This window comes from Trachinotus anak, unplaced genomic scaffold, assembly GCF_046630095.1.
Source record: "Trachinotus anak isolate AG129_WGS33_773 ecotype Australia unplaced genomic scaffold, CSIRO_AGI_Tana_v1 ptg000025l, whole genome shotgun sequence".
In the NCBI taxonomy this organism is placed as follows: Eukaryota; Metazoa; Chordata; class Actinopteri; order Carangiformes; family Carangidae; genus Trachinotus; species Trachinotus anak.
This window is the reverse complement of record NW_027273876.1, coordinates 21,375,905-21,396,904: the sequence shown is the minus strand read 5'-3', so window position 1 is coordinate 21,396,904 and position 21,000 is coordinate 21,375,905. Positions and strand designations below refer to the sequence as shown.

Genomic DNA, 21,000 nt, shown 5'->3' with positions numbered 1-21,000 from the left:
GTTAACAATAAGCTGTTAGCATCTAGCTGTTTAACTGTTAACATGTTCTCTTAGCAGCTAGCTGTTTAACTGTTAACAATGAGCTGTTAGCATCTGGGTAGCAGCTAGCTGTTTAACTGTTAACAATGAGCTGTTAGCATCTGGTTAGCAGCTAGCTGTTTAACTGTTAACAATGAGCTGTTAGCATCTGGTTAGCAGCTAGCTGTTTAACTGTTAACATGTTCTCTTAGCAGCTAGCTGTTTAACTGTTAACAATGAGCTGTTAGCATCTGGGTAGCAGCTAGCTGTTTAACTGTTAACAATGAGCTGTTAGCATCTGGTTAGCAGCTAGCTGTTTAACTGTTAACAATGAGCTGTTAGCATCTGGTTAGCAGCTAGTTGTTTAACAGTTAACGTGGTCTGTTAGCATCTGGTTAGCAGCTAGCTGTTTAACTGTTAACAATGAGCTGTTAGCATCTGGTTAGCATCCAGCTGTTTAACTGTTAACGTGTTCTGTTAGCAGCTAGCTGTTTAACTGTTATCAATGAGCTGTTAGCATCTGGTTAGCATCCAGCTGTTTAACTGTTAACGTGTTCTGTTAGCAGCTGGTTAGCAGAGAGTGAACTTTAAAAATGAAATATCTAAATATAGAAAGTGAGGTGATGTACGACTGATCTAAAAAGTAGATCATATGACAAACTAAGATCGTCCTCTATATAAGATCGTCACATCACCCACCTGCTAGCTGCATGTTTCTTAGCTCACTGTCGCTGATCAGATTTTCTTATTTACTCCTTTGGTATCAGATAACAAGACATTTTTCAGTCCTCGATTGTATGAAACCAATTCGGTCGGTCCACAAGTTCGATACCCAGCCCTAAACTCAACGGTGTAGGAACTAGAGAAGGTTACTGTTGACAGAGAACATTAATCTGTCTGTAACTTCCTGGTGACAAGACTCTGGGAAGTCGCTGCTTCTGCCTCAGCACATTAACTCCCATAAAACCTCAAATTGTTAGTTTCACGCATGTTTGTGTGCAGTTGAATATATTGGGTAAAACATGCTAAAAAACACGAGTGGTGCTCATATTGTCATCTAACAAAAAAACTAACGCTATGAATATGTGGTAGTGGACGTTTTTATACCGTTACACCCCCACAACACAGAACAGACTGTAAACATGTACTCATCACACAGACAGGGAGGCTAAAGGTCCAGGAGGAATATACACAGGTTAGGTATAGATCAACACGAAGGCACCGCACTACACTTAACACTCCAGGTATAAGCTGCCTCCAAACACTTTCACCACCCTTAATCATTTTTCAACTTTTTGAGAAGAGGAATAGAGAAATAACGAAGTGGTTCGAGGCAGCTTTGACCTTTGAACAAAGAACAGCCATCCCTACCATGGTGACTCTGGGAGCGGACCGGCCAATGTTTTTCCCCTAGAAAACACAACCAGGTAGTTATTTATTAAACTGTGCTCCTTGTATTGTAATAGAAAAGTAAAATACAATCACAGTGAACAAGCAGCAGTTACCGTCTGTGCTGAAAAGCAACAATTCAGTTAAAGTCAGAACAAAACTCTTGCTTTTTATAACTCAGTTTCTGTGACAATGGACATTTGTGTCATTCTAACATTAGACAATAAAGCAGGATAATGGCATCGTTTCAGGAATAACATCTCAGAAGTGAAACGCCTCTCCCATGTTGCAGCCCCAGATATGAGGACACACGTGGTGCAGGAGGCTGCTGGAAATGAGAATCATTTTAGAGCCTGGATATCGATTGTGTTGCATTTTATCTTCCCATCAACTGCCGGCCGATGCCACCTGACGCCATGACACACAGCATCAAGTAGCCTCTCTCTGCACACGCGCACTCAGACACACACACACACACATATAAATGCCACCAAGTGCGGGGGAAGACAGGAGCAGGGAATTTCAGTATGAAGACAGAGAATTGGGGGGAGGTGGAGTGAGGACGAGGATAGTGAGAAGAAGGGAGGAGGTGTAAAAAGTCACCGTTGTTGCCCGCACCCTGACACCACAGGGCTCCAGCCATGCGGCACTTTGATCCATCACTATCGATTTACCATCTGCTTCTCACTGCCGCCGCCTCCCACACAGCTACACGCAGATACAGGGAAGCATTCCCCGGGTTCTGGGTCTTGGAATGATATGCACCAGTTTTGACCTTAAACACAGTGACCGAATGAACCTTCGTAGTTTGGAGAACATTAATGATGAGAGGTGGGAGTGTTGCTGCTGCTGTACACACACTGATGAGCGTGAGTAGCAGATAGAGGGAGGTTTACATGAAATCCCCTGTGAGAGAAATACGCAGGCAGCACATCTCTGTGCTAAAATGCTAAAGCACAGATAGCATCAGCAGCAGCAGACAGAGGGAGCACACTGTCAGTCAACATGGTGAACGGTGTTCTGTCCTCTGTAGTGCACCCTGTGTCCTCCTCAGGAAAACTCCCCACAGAACCTGGGATCTTCAGTGTGTATTGTACATACGAGTGAGACTACATAATATTTTAAAGTAGAAACAACACATTTATTCTGTTACAATTAAAAAGGTGAATTCATTAAATGCTGCATCAGGGCCCACTGTTTAGCACAATTTATAGGCACATGTGCAAATAATTACAATAAACAAAAAAGCACCTTTCTATTTAAATGAATAAGATAACAGTGAGTTATGGTCTTCTCAGACACACCTGTCGATTCACAGGTGTGTAAGAGTCTTGTAAGAGCTGTATGTATTTTTAAACATCATGAAAATGTTAATCTTTTAAACATCATGTGAATTTTATGTGCAAGTGTAATTTTTTATTATCTCATTGTCCTCACCTGCTTTTTTTTTTTTTTTTTTTTTAATCTTTAAAGCATTTTAGGTTTTTTCTTTGAAAAACAAAAGCTGTGTAAATAGTTTGCCCAGAAACAGAAAGAAAAAAGTTGACCTTAATAATGAGGGTTGCATCTTCATATTAGTCAGGAGTCTAAACTTGCTCATTAGAGCGAATCTGTCTGAAACATCTGCGGAGAACGTGATGTATCATAATGTTAAACGCTGGAAGTGTTTAGGGTTAGGGTTTGTTTTTTAAATTTTTTTTTCATACACTGGGCTCACAAACCTCAGATGAATTTTCAACACTTTGATCAAATGATTTTCACATTAGCAGCCCTGAGCTTCTGTCCATTGGAATAGATCAGCAGTTCTTCATAAACCCCCCCCTTAGATTTATTGTGGTCGTTTTGACCTCGCGAGGCGGTGAAATCTGCACCCAGTGCACCTTTGAAGAGCAGGAAAGACCACTGACATCAGCCCCTCACTGTTAGATGACCTTGAGTGTTATTGCAGTCAATAACTAATCAATGGCTTGATAAATCCATCAGACATGTAATGCAAGGCTGCCATATTGATGGCCGTGGAGTGTTTCCCCCAGTGGACACACTCTGTCATGTCCTGCATCCTGTGTTTGGTCCGTATCTGATTCCCTCTGCCTGGTGAGGGGCTTTAATGAGCACATATTTCTGTAGCGTGGGAGGTGGTGGCCCCGGTGAACCCAGGTGTGCGGCCTGAGAAAACACATAGCTGCTTTAAAGCGTCTGTATTTCCTTCGGTTTGGTGGAGCTAATGCAGGTAGTTCTTCTGTTTGTGACCAAACTGATCCATTTGTGGTCGTTCACACATCAGTTTCCTGATTGTTCCTGTGCAGGTTATTCAGAAACAAAATGTGACAAGAAACCTTGATCCCCAAACATTATTTACACTTCTCCTGACTCAACATTATGCAGTGGTTTTATGATGCGTGCAGTGTTTTAGTCAACAGAAAGCTGTACGGTTGAGAGAACCATGGGAAGACTCAGCCTCTCCCCTCAGCACTGCACAAGCAAACAACCGTCTCATGTCACAGCATTGCCATGTAAAGCAGTCAGTTATTTTGACACACAATTTTCTTGAAATGCAGGGAGAGGAGATAAATCAAAATGTCTGAAACTGACTGTCAGTGCAGGGATGACATCGATAGAGACAAGACTTTTAAAGCAGAGCTATGCACAACATAAGTGTGTTTGGCAGCTCTGCAGTACAGGGCGCTGGTTTTGCTCCTTAATTGGAATAGGACTCTGTTTTTACAGTCGACTGCTACACCTACATGCAGTCAGCAGCAGAGATGTCGGCTCTCTGGTGCCGGACCACTAAAGGGAGAGACAACTGCGAGTGCGAAGCTGCAGAGGAATCTGTGCAGTGAGGAGACCTCGCTCCCAGCATGCCCACCATCAGCACTTTACAATATTTGCTCAGATTCTCAGCCCAAAGGTAACTCGTTCTACAAGGGCTCCGCTGCAGCTCCAGCCACCTTTACTCCAGCCGGGTTTGACATATCAGCAGGCTCTCTCCTGAAGGATGTGGAGCCGGTTCATACATCAGCTGCAAACAGGTTCACAATAAACACCAGTAAGAGGATTTTCGTTATGAGTCGTTAAGAGCCACGTTTAAACAGAAGAACTTCACCCTTCAGTAGGGAACTATTCTCATTGAGCAGAATATATTTTACAAAATACATTTTTGCTGAAACGTTATTTAACAATCATAGCTGTGAGTTTTATTGCTGGTAATGGGAGTTTCACTGATGTTGAGGCTTCATGATGAGAATACTGAGTCCAGAGGCCAAACTGTGATGCATGTTGCAATAAAGCTAAATGTTTTTTTATGGCTCTAAGACTTCACATACTCTCGTATTTCATATCAACACACAATATCTCATCAACCATGTTTGCTAATGGTGCTGATGTGTTTAGCTTATGAGCCTGGGAACTGAGACCACATTCAAAACCAGACCAGGTCAAACCCAGCACAGGTCTGGACCGTGCTTGGTCCATGTGTGAAACTCAGGACGTCGTTGAAAACTGTTGTGGAGCTGCTGTAAACAACTACTTTCAGTGGAAAGTAGCTAAAGCTGCTGGAAAAGTTGCTAAATGTCTAGATGATGTCATACGCTAATTAGCATATTCATGATATCATCGTGTCGTATTTACATTCTTCCTGGTATCAGCTGGATTCAGCCCAGTTTCCCTCTCTCCTCCTCTCTGTGGCACATAAACAGTATTTTAATACAACTGAATTCACAATGAAGCTGGTCTCATTTACACATTTTTCTGTTTCTGTTGTCATGACAACGGAGCAAGTTTGAAACAGAGACTGAAACGTGACCAACACAGCCATTCAGGGGGCAGCACTGGTGAAAGTAGCTGCAGTTTGTTGTGAGTGCTAAGCCTGTAAACGCCCCCTGGTGACATAAATCACTTTGAAAGAGCAACAGCCAATGGGAAAAGTCCAACACTCAGCTGGCCAACCAATGGTGTAACTTCATCACTCAGTGACAGATGCGTTTGAGGTCCCACCAAAAAACTGATCACAAAAAACTGAGCATTGCCTAAAATCTCACATCTTGTACTGACAGTAAATCCTGTCACGTAACTCTGAGCTTTCAGCGTAGCGTGCTAAGCTGCTGTTAGCGATTCACGTCCAGTGCTGTGATCTGGGAACATGTCATCACTCGACAGACGTCAGAGAGGGAACAGAAAGGACCCCTGGTCATTACGTCCTTATTGGACGACACCGTTTACATCCAGTGCCAACGTTCAGTGTTAATGTAAGAAGTGATGTGTCCCTTATAGAGCGAGACTAAGAGTAACAACATTTTCATTGAATATTATCCTGTGTTTTTAACTAAATCATGAGTTTTATTCTTCTTAGCCAAACTCATTGGGAAAAGAAAATGAAGCAAATAATAAGATTATCGCCCAGTTAACTGGTCACTGCACAGCTCTCACAGATCAGCTGTGGCTAGTGGCGCGACTCAGCTGTCCCATTTCAGAGGCCCCTGAAAATGCAACCGAGAAATGCAACAGGTGGATCCTTCCCGGCCCAACCTTTCCCAGAATTCATTGCACACCAGTGATGAATCACTGCTCAAAAGGAGAATTCTTATTTCTCATTCATTTTACACCTTGAAGATCATTGACATGCAGTGCAGATACATAGAAATACATGGTTAAGAACTCAAAGAGGACAACGCTCAGTGAAAGCATTTACACACCGAGGTGAAGTGTGGTGGACTCAGAAAATCAACCAGAGTTCGAGGACGAACAGGAAATCCTTCGTAGACCAGACCGTCTGGTTTTGGTTCGGCCCTCGTGGTCTAGGTGCTCCTCAGAGGCCACTGTGTCTCAGACACAGCTGTAGTCTGGTTTAACTTTGACCTGCTTTGCTTGCCATACTTGTGCACACAGTTTACTGTGAGATATTAAAACCCACACTTCTGTGTGATAATCTGTTCACTTATTTACCGCCTGTCATTTGTCTGACTGTTTCTAATCTGGGTTGAGTTGTAGTGTTGTTGCCGTGGTTTCACGTCTGAGTAGAAACAGACACAGAGTAATACCAATCTAAAGCTAACATTAGCTTAGCAGTGTTAGTTAGCTAAATCAAATCTCTGTCTCCGTCTGTTAGCCGTGTTACGTTTATTGCCGGCAGCTTGACCTCCAGGAGCAGCACAGGAAAAAGTGTCTGAGGCAACACACAGAGGGAACTTCAGACTAACACACACTAACAATAAAAAATATCCACACAATCTGACTGAAGCAGCATCTTATCCTCCGCTAAACTTGAGCAAAGCACTGTGGATTTCCATCCGCCATTTTGCTACATGACTGCGTACGGAGACGTCTCTGAAGATTGATAAGAAAAACACGCAAACCCGTGCCTCTGGCCTGGATTCACAGTATAGTAGAGCTGAAAGTTTTGATTTCCAAAATGTGCATTTCTTTTTCATCTGCCTCCCTGGTTGTTGATTTCTTTCAATCAACACCTCACTGAGCGAAGACGCACTCAGTGTCTTGCTTCGTTAATCACGGTGCATTAGCATATTAACAAATCAATTGGCACGAAGAAGTGAATCTCTCTGTACCTGTGGCAAAACACTGGGTGCAATATTATGTCGCGTACTGAATGTGTGATTTGTTTCACACCCCCCGCCCCTCACCCGACACACACACACACACACACACACACACACCACCGCTCCCCTGCTGGGTGTGTTGGATTGCTATCAGTCCCTGAGAAAGCTGCTTACATAACCACGCTGCCAGCACCAGCCCACGTCAGCCTCCATATTAGATGATAGCATCTTAAATGGCTTTTTGACAATGTTGCATCTCACTTTCAGTTTATAAAGACAAGGCCACTTGTGTGTGAGTGTGTGTGTGAGTGTGTGTGTGTGTGTGTGAGGCTGCTGTTTTACCTGTGAGTGATGTATAATAAGATGTTGTGTAATGAAAAGGAATAAGAAGGAGATGATGTCGCTGTGATTGTTTCAGCCAACTCTAAGAGCAAAAACAGTCCTGATCATTTGTTTAGCAGCTCGTGCAGTTGTTTAAAACATATCCTCGTGGGGCTGGAGAATAATGATGTTAAATATTTATGCTTAACTGGTTCAGGAGTTGAGTTTGTAAAGCACGAAAGCCGATCGTGACGTGATTAACAAACGCACAAGTACAAAGTTGCCGGTTTAAAGTTTACCAGTCCTCTTCTTGCAGGGGAGGAAAAAAAGCTTTCTTCATTAACTCTCCATCTCATACAGCAATCCCCCAAGCTCAGATAGAGCAGGGCGAGTGAGCAAGGGAAAGATTAAGGAGAGGGAGAGCGAGAGCAAAGATTCGATAAAGAAGGGGAGAGTCTTATTTCAGTGCTTCACACACTGCTGGATGATCAAAGTAGAAAATGCTGTTTTAATTCCAAGAATCATATCTCATCTCCTGTCCACAAGCTCATTATAGAGAATTATGCTGCAGGACAGAGGGGAAGAGAAGAAGAGGAGAAGAAGGCTCCAAAATCCAGCTCGTCGGCTGCACTCTGCTTAATACCCTTTATTTCTATTTGCTAAGCACTGGTGTACAGCCAGCCTTTCTTGACCTGTTGTGGATGTTGTAAACAGGCGATAGTGACCTTTGCCTCAACCCTGAGGCGCTCGCAGTGGTGTGGTCCCAGCAGGCGGCCAACCTTGAATAAAACATCATCTGACGTGGACATTGTTTGGCGAGTTACAGCTGAACTAAGCTGTATTAGTCATTACATTATTTTCCCCTGCTCAGCCCAGGTCCACGCCCACAGTCCACATCCACTGTGTTTCACACATGTGGGAACAGACAACAGGACTCTGTGGTTTAAAGGGCCCGAGTTTGGAAGCTTATTAACAGATGACGCAGCCGCAGGGTTCACACACCCTCCAACTCTTAACAAACCCAGTTTATTCCTTAATGTAGGCTTAGCTGTGGCTAGCTAACCAGCTAACAGGACGCAGCATCTCAATAAGACACCAGGAGTTACTACAAAGTGTGTTTCTCCTCTGCAAGCTAACATGTCCAGTCCTGTCTCCTCACTCCCGTCCAGTCAAACTCCTGAAATGACAGGAAGTTACTGGGATAAATAAATGACCATCACTTTGAGTGAACGTGAAAACACATCTTTTTCTCTTCCACACTTAAAAACCTGAAACTGTAGCTCTCTGAAAATGCTCTCCAAAGTGTGTAACTCTAACTGCGGTTGTCTTCAAGCTGTATTCATGTTAACCTTCTCAGTCACTTTGCCAGTGTCTGCAGGACAACAGGTGATCTTCAGTAAGCCATGTCACATTCGTATTAAATGTAACAGCAGCAACAGAAAAAATGAGAAATGAGTTTATCTGAATTAAAACCATATTCATTGAACACAGGTATGAAATGAAACTTGCCTGGGTCCTCGTCCCGAGTCCGGCCCATATACCCGCACATGTGGGCAGATTCTGGCTGTTATTCTCCAGCCCTGTGAAGTCGCATCATGTTGTATGGAGCAGATTGGGGCTGTGGAACCGGGCGTATACTGGGCCAGACATGTGGCCCAAGTATGGGCTGGATTTATCTTCCTGTGTCTGTCCAAACCAGAATGAGCTGTTTTTAATTGTTGAGGGGTTTGAATGTTGACGCAACTGAAAACGCATGATGTTCACATGTGAGCAGAGTTGAATGTGTGTCTCTGTACTCCATTACACCACCTGTGACTGAGCGGCTGATCTGAATGTCTTCAGGTGAACTAACAGCACTAATTCAGGATGTAATGGATTAGTTTTGGCAGCGCCTGACGCCCCCAGCTGACCGAGGCCTCGGCTTCAGCAGCTGATGTCTGCTGGATATCAGAAATCACAATAAAACCAATCCCCTAAAGTAGATGAACGGCCACAGGACGACACCTGATGTCAGGCTGCACAGCAGCAACGAGCACCGAGGTGTGACTGTCCTGAAACGTCCCTCCCCCTCCTGGCAGCGCTCATATTTTTCCCAGCAACAGGCAGAGACACCGGCACACAGTGTGCATATCCATCTATACGTTACTCCTCCAGCTCCCCATTCAGCGGCACAATCAGGCTCAGCAGGGGCTCCGGTCTCCAGTCATTACAGCAGTTAATTCTAAACTCATTAACAATGGAGCCATAACAATAGTGCGCACAGAGGCAGAAGGTGTGGGTGGACTGTCTTCATGCAGGAGGGGGAGAGAAAGAAACGCTGGGTTTTTCATAATCAACTGTCAGTCATTTGCTAAGATAAAGGCTCCTTTAAGTCAGCGCAGGGGACAGAAGCCCACAGTTGCAATTTAATTACCATTTTGCTGGAGTTTTACAAAAGAAACATAAGTATGCAGTGTCATGGCTGTGGAGGATTGGCTTCATGAATATGTTTAAATTGAATGAATGTGAATGAATGTGTTTCTACAAAAGACAGAAGCGAGAGCTGAATTAAAGCCCTGACATATTCATTGAAAGTTAGGATTTCTGCGTCTCTCTGGCCTCCTGCTTGAATATGGAACAAAAAGACAAAATTTGGATGAATATTAACCAGTCGTCTCCGAACTGGGAGAAATTCCCGGTGACTTTTCATGCCCTCCAGGATTTTTTCTTTTTTCCACCAGTTCACACTTTGTTTAGCTTTTGGTTATTTTTCAATTACCATAAGCTAAAAAGATTTTTTTTTTCACCATTACAAATTCAAATAAAATCTTCCAGGCACGTCAGCTTCCTGGATGTGACAGAGGATTTCCTGCTTCAGCAGCAGAGCTGCCACGCAGCCTGGAGCACGGAGGCCGACAACACTTGACAAGGTGTGCACAGTTCGCTTCAGGCACGAGGTGTGAGTGAGACAAATCTGAATATTGATTGAGGCCGTTTAATCCACCTCAGCGCCTATTGATATGTCAATCATCCTGCTACATCTAGTAAAGCGAATCAGTCCTGCGAGCGGAACAGTGGCCCAAGGACACCTCTCTTTTCTGTTGTGTTTTAATTGCTCTTGGCACCGCGCGCCGCCGCTCATGGTAATGAGTTAATGAAGTCATTGAGATTTACTGAGCAGCCACAGGCTACAAACTTCCTGCCGAGAATAGTGCATTGAATACGGCTTTATTAACATTTCAGAAAAGTGCCACGAGTCCTGTCGTCTGCACTGATCACAGCAATTGTGATTAATTTTGTAGCCTGGCAGATCAGACTGGGGGAGCTAGGTGGGTTTATAGCTCCATATGTAGGCTTTTTAATATTTCATCATGATTGGATCTCACAGGGAAGTAAATCCTTTTCTCTTTTCACTTCACACACACCACACTGTATACATAAAACCTCCTCACTCCCCATGGAAGATTTCTTTATTACTTTGCAGAACTGAATCAAAGTAGATGTAATGTTTCTTTTAGCCGTGCAGCCAGCGAGCTCTGGTGATTCCCTTGGTTTCCCTCCAGCGCCACCGTCAGGTCGACATCTGTGGTTTTCAGTGAAATGTCTCAACATTCATGTTCCCCTGAGGGTGAACTGGAATGACTTCGATCCTCTGACCTTTCCTGCAGCGCCTTCCTCAGTTTAATAAATACCTGCAGTAAAGTTCCTGGAGACTGAGACTGGACAGACTCAGGTGTTTCTCCAGTGCATCTTTGTGGTTTATGGTAAAGACAAAAACTCATATGACTGAGCTGAGTTCAGCTGGAACAGACCAACACTCAGCTCTGTGGTCAAAGTGTGACATGAATGTTTTTTTATGTTTTGCATTTTATAGAAATTTCAGCAAAATTCATTATTTTGCATGAACCAGGTTATAAAATTCAGAGATGACATAAAGCTGGGTGATCATTTTGTATGTTTTGTGGAAAGAGGCAAACTCTGCTGCAAATCTAACATCAGATGTCAGAACATGAACGGATCGTGAAACTGTGGGGATCCTGACCTCGGTGGCCTGGCTCATTCGGGCCTGAGCCAACGGGACCAGTGATGAGGTCACGAACAGGACTGAGTTGATGGCATATCAGCAGTATCTTTACTACATAGTCCCATTGTTTTTATTTTTGTGTTTTATAATCTGGATAATTTTCCTCTCAGAAAGATAACTCGTCTGGTTTGTGGCCTGGGATGGAGTCAGATTCCCGTCCTGAGTTATGGTCCCTGTCCTCCCCCGCCTTCCTTTGTATAACATTTAGTTTTCATTTAATTATCATCCATTTCAATTCAGATCAGTTTTATCTGGATTCTGTCATTAGCAGTAAAACTTTGTTGAGAAACAGTGACTCATTCCAAAACAACAACTAGAACAAAAGTAGAACAGGCTTTGTGGACATGTGTTCATACTTTACTTCAGATTTGCAGTCAGGTAATTGGTTAAAGCGTCTGTTGAACGTCTGTTGTGCTTTGTGACAGACTGAGGACGGGCGAGTCTCAGTCAGAGGCAGGGAGGTATCTGACAGAGCCTTCCTCCCTTCTAATTAAGCAGTAACCCTCACTGAGAGAAGCAGAACGAGCCCAGAGGAAAATCTATAGAATTCATTTCCAGAGATGCAGCAGCAATTTGTTCCAAAGTAACAAATATTGCATTTGTTAGATGAACAAAAACATAAATCATCTTCTGAATTTGTTCCAGGGTGAAAGATACTTTTTGACATTGTTGGGGATTTTGCTTAGTTAAACTGACACGTTATCCGTCACGTTTCAGCTTCGGTTCATCCTGAACTCACAAATCTGTGGCTGCTTGTGCAAATATTTTTAAAACCTGTTGACGCTGCGTGATGAAGAGGAGGGTAGGAAGAGGCCAGGCTGCAGATTGAGAGACAATGGGACTCAGGATTCCTGTGGTTGGAGAGGGAACAGCCCCCCCCCCGGCCCCCCCACTGTGTGAAATTACATCTGCACAGCCAAACCTGCAGCACAAACAATTTCAAAACATCCCAGATTTCTAAAGAGGAGCTGGGAGTCTGTCCTGCTCCTCTTCGTCCTGCGAGGATCGGTTAGCTGATGACGCTTCTGTGGCTGTTGTTTGGGCCAAACTCATCAAACTCTCTGACAAACAGTTAACGGGTGGTGTGTAAGCAAGCCTCCACCATTTCTCTGTTGATCTCATGTGGGGAAACAAATTGAAAGATGACTGAAGTGGAAAATGACTGTTAGTATATTGTAACTCTGTGTAAACCGGTGAAGCATTGTAATTATGCACCAGAGCCAAGCATGAAATGTTTACCCAGGGAAACGGCGACAGAAATGCACAACACCAACACGTCAATAGATGAAATACAATGGGTGTGTGTTTAATTATTACATTCTGCAGCTCCGCAGCCAACGTGCTCCCTCTGCCTTTGACAAAGCATCATATTTCATGTTGGCATGCATTTCAGTCAAATGAGAGCGAGTCAGGTTGATAGATCGAGGGTCTGTGGAGATGATGCATTTCCCCTGTGATTGCTTTCATAGCCATTACTCACAGCATAGGGTGATTAGTAGGCAGGCGCTGACACCTCAGCCTGCGCTGTGCAACAGAGCCGTCTCATAGGAGGGTCCGGTTACCTCTGCCACGGCGCTGATCTTTGATTGCCCGGCTCAATCAATGGGCCAAAATAATGGATTATGTGCGTCCTATCAATCAGCCAGCCAGGGGGAGGAAGTCGTGAAGGACAGACAGCAGCCGTGCTATTTATGAAAGAAGCTGCATGACCACTCAAATTCTGTCTCCTGGAAGTCACCGTGATACCTGTCAGAGGTATTTTGGGAGGAATGTGTCTGTGCTGTCCTTGGCCAGTCTGCATGTGTAAAGAGAGAGAGGGAGCAGTGACACAGTGTTCGCTTGGCCCTTTAACTGAGCTCACCTCCACTGATGTCGGCCTGTTGTAGACACAGATCTAGGCCATCAAAGCATCACTAACACGTACGGAGCGTTCAGAAACTTTCCACAGTCTACACTCAACATCCCACGATGACACAGTGGAAACACAATTTTTTTTTTCACATTTTTGCAAATTTATAAAAAAAAAATTAAAAATCGAAAAATCACTTTGAAAAAAGTATTCAGACGCCTTGCTGTGACACATCTTTGAGATGTTGCTGCACCTTGACACTGAGTTAACCTGTGGTTAATTCAGTGGAGACCAAGCCCCGAAGATAAAAAATTTTAGTAATCTATCTATCTATCTATCTATCTATCTATCTATCTATCTAATCTGCCGAAAATAAATATAATAGAAAAAAATACATAAATAAATATTGTTTTACAGATTTATTCTTTCATGCCACTGTGACTCCACACTGAGAGTCCACGGCTCAGCTACAGGATGGTGATGTCTCCCTGTGTACAAATCTGACAACAGGTTGTGGGCGGTCACTGTCTATCAAACAGGATCAAAGCACACCCACACAGTGCCGGCCGGGCAGATCAGCTGAGCCTGAGTGTCAAACTGGTCAAACAGCAACTTTGATTGTTGCTTGGCGAGTTGAGAGAAATATTTGAAGCCAAATGTTCAGTGGCTATAATTGTTTCTGACTGATGTATAAAGTATTTGCAAGATTCTGATGCAGTGCAGTTTTCATATGGACATTTCTTTCTTTGCACAAATACATCTGCTTCAGTTAAACTGCTCAGTCAAATTCATTTAGAACTAATTACAGTACATTAGTGATGCTCTGTTTTTTTACATGAATATATCCTTTAGATCTACAACCATGTAAATGTGTGGCTTGTCAGACTGAGAGGATTCATGTGGATGGAAAATGACAATTCCTCAATTAGTTTTCCAAAAATAGACTCCAAGATGGCCGCCTGAGGTTACTGCGTTGGATGAGATTGCCGCGCCCTTGGTCGGTCCCATTGCCCCAGTGGCTCAAGCAAAACAAGCAATTTAGGCATGAAGTGTTTCACATAGCCCTAATTGTGTGTTAATCACTATCAAACTCCATCCTGTGTCACAACAATGCACACTGTGGATTTAGAGATCATCTTTTCAGGCCTTTAATTAAAAGCAAGGCAGTCGAACATCAGCACAAGCGTAACGCCACCGGGGTCCGCGGAATCCGTCCTAGCTAAAAGGCTAATGAGCTAGCTAAAAGGCTTGAAGTCAATGAGCTGCCAGCACTGGAGATTTCATCCTCTGGAAACACTTTACATTTTTTACTATATTTCCCAGGGGGCGTTGTGGCAGCTGCATGGCTGATTCCTCCTGGTTTAATTTAATATCTTCCTGCTTCTCCAGATTGCTGCCTCTGCCAGATAAACCACCGTGGTCCAGAGAGAGAGAGAGAGAGAGAGAAGGAGGAAGGGAAGAATGAAGATGGAAAAGTGAAGATGGAGTTTGGGCCAAAATCTGGCCCGACTGTGGTCCAGAGGACAGAACTGGATGGTTTCAAATCCCAGCGCTGCTCAGGTGGGTCTGAGCGCTCAGAAGTAATTCCAGAGATAATTCAATTAAACTTTCAGTGAGCAAATATTAACTCGCTCTCCTGTAAACATTTAATCCTCTCAGAACAGCTGATTCCCGGTGATGAAAAGACCAAACACTAATTACTGGAGATTACTAATTAATACTGGAGGTGATTAATAATGTAAAAGTCACTTTTTGCCTGTATCATTTCCTCCTGCACGACAGGAAAGAATTACTGTGTCCTCCAATAGGGTGGGGTCAGTGAGCATGTGACCATCCTTACCCTGGGAATGAAGACAGGCATGAATTTTATTACTTCTCCCCAGATGGACTGCAAAAGAGTTCTGTGCTGTTTAGACTGAAGCTGATGCAGTATTGATGGCGCTGGTCCTCTGGCACAGACGGTGCTCAGAGTAGACGGATCAATGCCACATCAAGGGAATAGAGGCAGTTTAGTGGAGGGAGCACAAATGAAGCCGATCTACTTTGTGTGGTTTACAATGGACAGATACTGTACAAGCTGGGTTACAGCATAAAGCCTCAGTGGACTGTGAGCTATCAGGAGAACAAAAACAGCCTCCACGACGACTGAGAACGCCTTTTTACATCCTGAGCAAGTAACAACATCTCACATCAGCTTCTCGTCGCCGTCTCCGTGCACGGTTTGGCCACCGTCATCTGACTATTATAATTAAAAGACTTAGCAAGCAAACACAGGCTCGAGTAGCAGAGTGTTGTAGTGTGGCTGCAGGAACAGTTTTTACACTAACACCTCGAGTGCTTCGCTGTCAGCCTTCATGCTTCATTGCTCGCGGCTGCAGGAGTCAACTCTCTCTGCAGGGTCCTTTTGTGCTTCCACCACCAGCTACCTCAGAGGAAACTGTGCCTGCTGTAAGACCTGCACATTAACTTCTACCTAAATGGAGTTTAAATTCAAAGGAGGATTTCCATTAGATGATTAAATTGTAAATACAGATTCAGACTCTAAAATAAGACTGAAGTGATTGGAGCCCTGTGGTGCCTCAACACCAATTAAATAGATTTTATTTAATTCTGGCATTTGATTGGTCTGGAGCTGCCAGTGGATGTAATTTTAAAGCCATTTAGGAAACTCCAGCCAAAACATATTTTTAAAGTTGACTAAGAAAATGTGATACTAGATGTAAGTTATGTTGGTGCCTAGAGTTTTCATAGTATTTCAAAAGACTGAGAATCCACCTGTTTTGTCTGGAACAGCGGAGCCAGCCCTATAATCACTAATGTCTGTCAATGACTGAGTGACTGAGTGATCATATTTCCACTACTGGTCTGCAGAGTGTTAGTTGGAGTTTCCTCATTGGCCATTGATCTTTCAAAATGATTTAGTGCAAACAGTTTCTATCAGGGAGTGTTTACAGCTGGAGTGATGACAACTTAGAGACCTTTTGACTGAACCACCACAGCTGAGCAGAGCCGGTATTCACCCCAACTTCTGAAGGTAACAGGTCTTTATTTCTAATAAAGAAGGTCTTAGAAAATGATCCTGGCAGAAACATTTTATCACTGTAACTACCAGACTGATAAAATATAAAAGTCTGACATGAGACTTGGCTTGTTTGGTGTCACTAGCAAAGGAGGTACAACAAAACATCACTGCTAACAGTTTAGCGAACTGTAACTTATGCTCTGCTCATATCACGTAACTTAGACATTTACACGTCCAGCCCCTTTAAAAAAATCTGCATAAATCCATTTTCCTCACACTGACCTCATCAGATCTTTCAGCCAATAAGACATAGTATGTCCACATATTGTTTCCTGTAAACCCTCTCTGATTGGTCTGTCCTTTGTTTACTGGAGATAAAATACAACACATTGATCAATAAATATAAAATATTACAACACTACAAACCTCTGAAAGCTACAGCCCAGGACACCCGGGCCAGGCGACGCCCACTCTGCAGACTCTCATATGGATTCATGTAAGAGACCAGTTTAATGACCCCAGCTGGAAAAATGCCTGTTTGGCTGTTTTTGATCAAATATGAACAAGTCAAAAGTAAATTGATTTCTAAGCAAAGTGAATTTCAGTTTCACTTCAGTTTTAATATAAAAATGTGCATCTATAGCAGTTTATGGTTTATGGCTGCAGCCACACACTGACCATGACTATTCCCAGTCTGAAGCTTCTGAAACAACCTTGTCTTGCCTGTACAACTGTGCAGCTTTCCGGGGGGATTTGGATTTGTGTGCAAAATAAAACAGACCAGCCACTACGCAATATCTCCAAAGGAAGAGGGAGCGAGGGACTGAATATCTTATGTTTTACGCCGGCATATGGATGTTTCAATTCTGCCATATGTGCCTGAGGGGAATTCTCCCTTGAGCTAGCGCTTCCTCTTTCTTCTGCCCCTCCTCAGGGATCTCTGGCCCCCTCCACCACTGCTCCTGTCATCCCAGGCATGCTAGCTGGGAGCCTTCTCTCCGCTGCGTCCTCCCCTGGCTTCTGTCACCAACCGCTGTCTGAGCGTCTCAGCTGAGTCCCTATCTCCCCGCGGCTCCTGCTAGCTCTGCAGCGCGCTGTGCCAAATGTGAGGTAATTAAGACACAGAAAACTCCTCCACTCAGTTGGGAAGAGGATTGAAAAGCTCATATCTGTCAGAGGCGGCAGCATGCGGCTAATTTTGCCTGATTTGAAAGCGCTTCAAGGGTGTGCCAATTACTATGTGCATATACTGTAGGCAGCGGCATGTGACGCGCGTGGCAGGGATGCATAGAAATAGTTCTGGAGAAGTTTATTTGCATCTTGATGATGTGTCTTCTCTGACACAGAACCAGTCCACTACATCCTGGCTGCAGTTAGATGTGTAGGTTTTATTAAACGTCAGATAGGAGCTGGTCGTGATATTTAAAGGTACAATATTTTACATTTTTCCTGTTTTTTATTTGAAGTTATCAGATCCCAATATATCCATCAGAAGATATATTTGTGGTTTTAAGAACCAGAAACCATCTCAGTGTAGTTTTACATCTCCTCTCTCAGGCTTCTCTCTGGAGCTCTAGCAACAACAAGCAGGTATTTGTGTGATCTAATAAGAATATAGCAGATTTCAGGTAAACACTCAGAGGAACCAACTCCTGCAAGGTTGGATGATGGGTGGGGCGTGGCTGAGGGCGGTGACTGCTTTGTTGTGACATCACAAAGTTCCAGAAGTCCTGACGGCTGGTTTTAAGGCTCAGTGTCTGAATACAGGCTGTGTGCATTTCTCTGTGGACTGAGGCTTTGATACTTTCACAGTATTAATTTAGAACCTAGACCTGCTTTATGATCACAAACACATAGACATCTACCTTTAGACTGGATGGAGCTTTAACCTCTGATAAGATTAAAGGTTTTTCTCTAACGACAGCTACATACAACGTCTGTGAAACCTGCAATGATATTGAAAAAATTACATTTTAATTTAAATGCCTGATGTGTCATAGAATAGTTGGGGTGGTTCACCCCTTTAATAGAATGTTATGAGCCTCAGTTTTAATGTTATATGAACTAAATGTTAATGCAGAGTTTTTCATGCCCTGATCAAAAAACAGTTCTGAGGGAAAGGTGTAATTTTATTTTGTAGAAGGAATTTAAAGAATTAAATGTTTTCCAACATCAGTTTTTTTTTAAATATATATCTGTTTGCTTAACATTTTCAAATGTCTGCTGTGCAGTATTTCTTTTATTTGGCCAGTTATTTACATTCATTTATTTGCTGTATGAAAATTGTTAAGCATCAAATCATTAATATATTTCTGTGAGTTTGATGCTATTCTGTATATAAAGATGACATGAATGGAAATAAATAGTTATTGCAGCCATTGGTTTACATTTTTATTAATGTAATGGAAACAAAGGCAGCCACTGATTTCAATTAATTTAGGCTTTTTGAAACTTTGTAATCCATGACAGTGAACATCAAGCCTGCAGTAACTGAAACCCAGCGGCTGCCATTGGTTTCCATTCATTTCCCCACAATATGAATGGAGACAAATTGCTCCTTGAATGTTTGAAAAAACACGACTCAACAAACTATGACACGTTAACTTCCACAAACCCACTGGATCAACTCACACTGTGCAGCTCAACACTGTTTAAACCTCGTTTTAAATTCTAGTGGAGCTCCAAAGGTTTTTAAAAATATCAAATGTGTCTGAGTTTGGGGGAAATTTTTATAAAGTGAGAGTTTTAAAGTCCTGGATTTTATTTCACATCATACAGCTTCAGTAAAGAGATGGAACCAGCTGACACATAATATTTATGATACTATCCAACTGTTTTAAAGATTTGAACAATTTTAAATCTACTTAAGTGGAAAATAGATCAATAGTTTAAAGTGTATATGATTTGTAGGACATGGACCATAACATGCATATCTACGGTAATGGTCCTTTAATGTGCACTCACAACTGGTCCTGTAATGTCAGTACACAGCCCCTCACCGGTTACGTCATGCATAGACCTGTTCCGGTTGATTCATAATGAAGTAGTGTGAGTGACTCCCCCTCCTGTGTTTTCACACCCGTATCATATTCCCTCCAAGCCTCACACGGTGGGGGGTTAACAGGCTGGCTCGATATATGTGAGAACACCTTCCTCCATCTGACACACTCCCTTCCCCAACCCCTAATGGCCCCGGGGGGAAACTTCATTATTTATCGCTATTGAAGAGGCCTTTCAATTATAATACCTCAGCCCTCCCTTGTCGATTACCCCACAGTCTGGGCTCGTAGATTGAATATCTGTAGCCTTTATCAGTGATAATTCCACCATGTGAAAAGTTCACACAAGCTGCACTGGAAACAATGTGGGTGTAATTTACCGCCCCGGTCAGAAGAGCGGGGAGGACGCCGCAGTGTAACGTGCGGCAGGGAAATGGAGTCAGTGACAGCTGAGAGATGTGGACGTGGCTGCACTCATGAAGTAGCCGCTCTCAAGTCTCTCAAATCTTGTACGGGTTTTCAAATTGGAGCCTAATGCTGAACTTGACAAGGTGTTGATCCCTCGTCTCTCCAGCTTGGGAAAAGCCACCTGCTTTACGGAGCAGCGGAGAGATTCAGCTGGTTGTTCAATACACTGGAGAGGTGATGATGAAAAGGTTTGGTCGGCCCAGTTCAGCAAACTGGATCATCACTGCGCCAATGCATGATGGTTTGTCATCTGTGAATGCAAGATTAGTGAATTGTTGAGTTGCTCAGGAAACAATCGTCCGATGCAAACTGATAATGATTAATGATCATCACAGCAGCAGGAGTCATTTATCAGCCTCCACAACACAGAGCTGCAGAGGTGACTTATTTCTGTCGTCCAACCCTGAAGTCATCATCACCTGGTTCTCTCCACTAACAGCCAATAGGATTTCTCCGTTGGGTTTTGGATGATCAGAGAAAATCAGCAGCAGTTTCTGACCCTGACAGGTTTGGTTCAGCAGGATCATCTTCACTAATGACTCCACTTTATGATGTTTGAAGCCTAAACACAACCAGCAGCAGTAAAAAGCTCATGTTAGGCTGTAAACCAACGACCCCACGGTCACATGACTTCACCGTCACCACCACTAACCTTCAGCCTGTAGTCTGATTCTGCTCTGAGCTCTTCTACAGAAGCCTTTCCTCTGACAGAGTTAGTGACAGTTCACAACAAGGCTGTAAAGGTGGACTGGTGAGGAGGTCGGTTTCATGTTGGACTGATGACGTTTAACGTCCCAGACAACCTCTGTCGTCTGATTTAGACTCTTGTTAGCAACTGGCCTTTTTAACAGCTGGAGAAGCTTCAAGAATCAGGACTGAGGGATTAAGACTCATTCCTGCAGCTCTCTATTAGACCTGCTGCTTGAAGGGGGGGTGGAGCTGGTTTTTGGCTGGGGTTATGGTTATATTAGATCCAAATAAAACCTTTGAAATGTGACTGTATTAGACTGAGTCTAAATTAAAAACACCATCTCCTCCCCAGCAGACGAACTAACTCTTCACATTTGTCCAGAATCGATGAGAAAAACAAGAAGGAACAACAGAGCAAATTAACACCAAACTGGAAACACGCGCTCCCCTTTGCCTTCTCAATTTTTCATACGCTGGAAATAGATTTGGAGATGGATCCCAACCCAGAGCTGATGAATTTTAATTTGATCCCTCCCATGCATCAGTATTTGCACAATACAACTGGCAGTCGTAGCTCGTGTGCTCGGAATGGCAAGTCTGTAGCCCCCCTCCACCACCACCCCTCCTCA

General features: G+C 43.4%; 2 protein-coding genes across 7 annotated transcripts in view; one reads left to right on the top strand and one right to left on the bottom strand.

Moving 5' to 3' along the window:
• dnah9 (dynein, axonemal, heavy chain 9) overlaps positions 1–18,357 on the top strand; it is a 195,717-nt gene extending 177,360 nt beyond the window's left edge. For 3 of the 4 annotated variants that reach the window (XR_011685190.1, XR_011685189.1, XR_011685187.1), the window contains 2 exons: positions 14,582–14,752; positions 17,149–18,357. The gene's annotated coding sequence lies outside the window, so the exon portion shown is untranslated. Of the gene's footprint in view, positions 1–14,581; positions 16,227–17,148 lie in introns of all 4 variants that reach the window. The other variant, XR_011685188.1, reaches the window with a different exon arrangement.
• shisa6 (shisa family member 6) overlaps positions 1–21,000 on the bottom strand; it is a 61,939-nt gene that overhangs the window by 21,280 nt on the left and 19,659 nt on the right. For 2 of the 3 annotated variants that reach the window (XM_071463602.1, XM_071463604.1), the window contains exon 5: positions 1,390–1,428. The exons of the other annotated variant lie outside the window; for it this stretch is intronic. In XM_071463602.1, the coding sequence (XP_071319703.1) occupies positions 1,390–1,428 (39 nt within the window). The remainder of the gene's footprint in view (positions 1–1,389; positions 1,429–21,000) is intronic. 3 annotated transcript variants of the gene reach the window in all.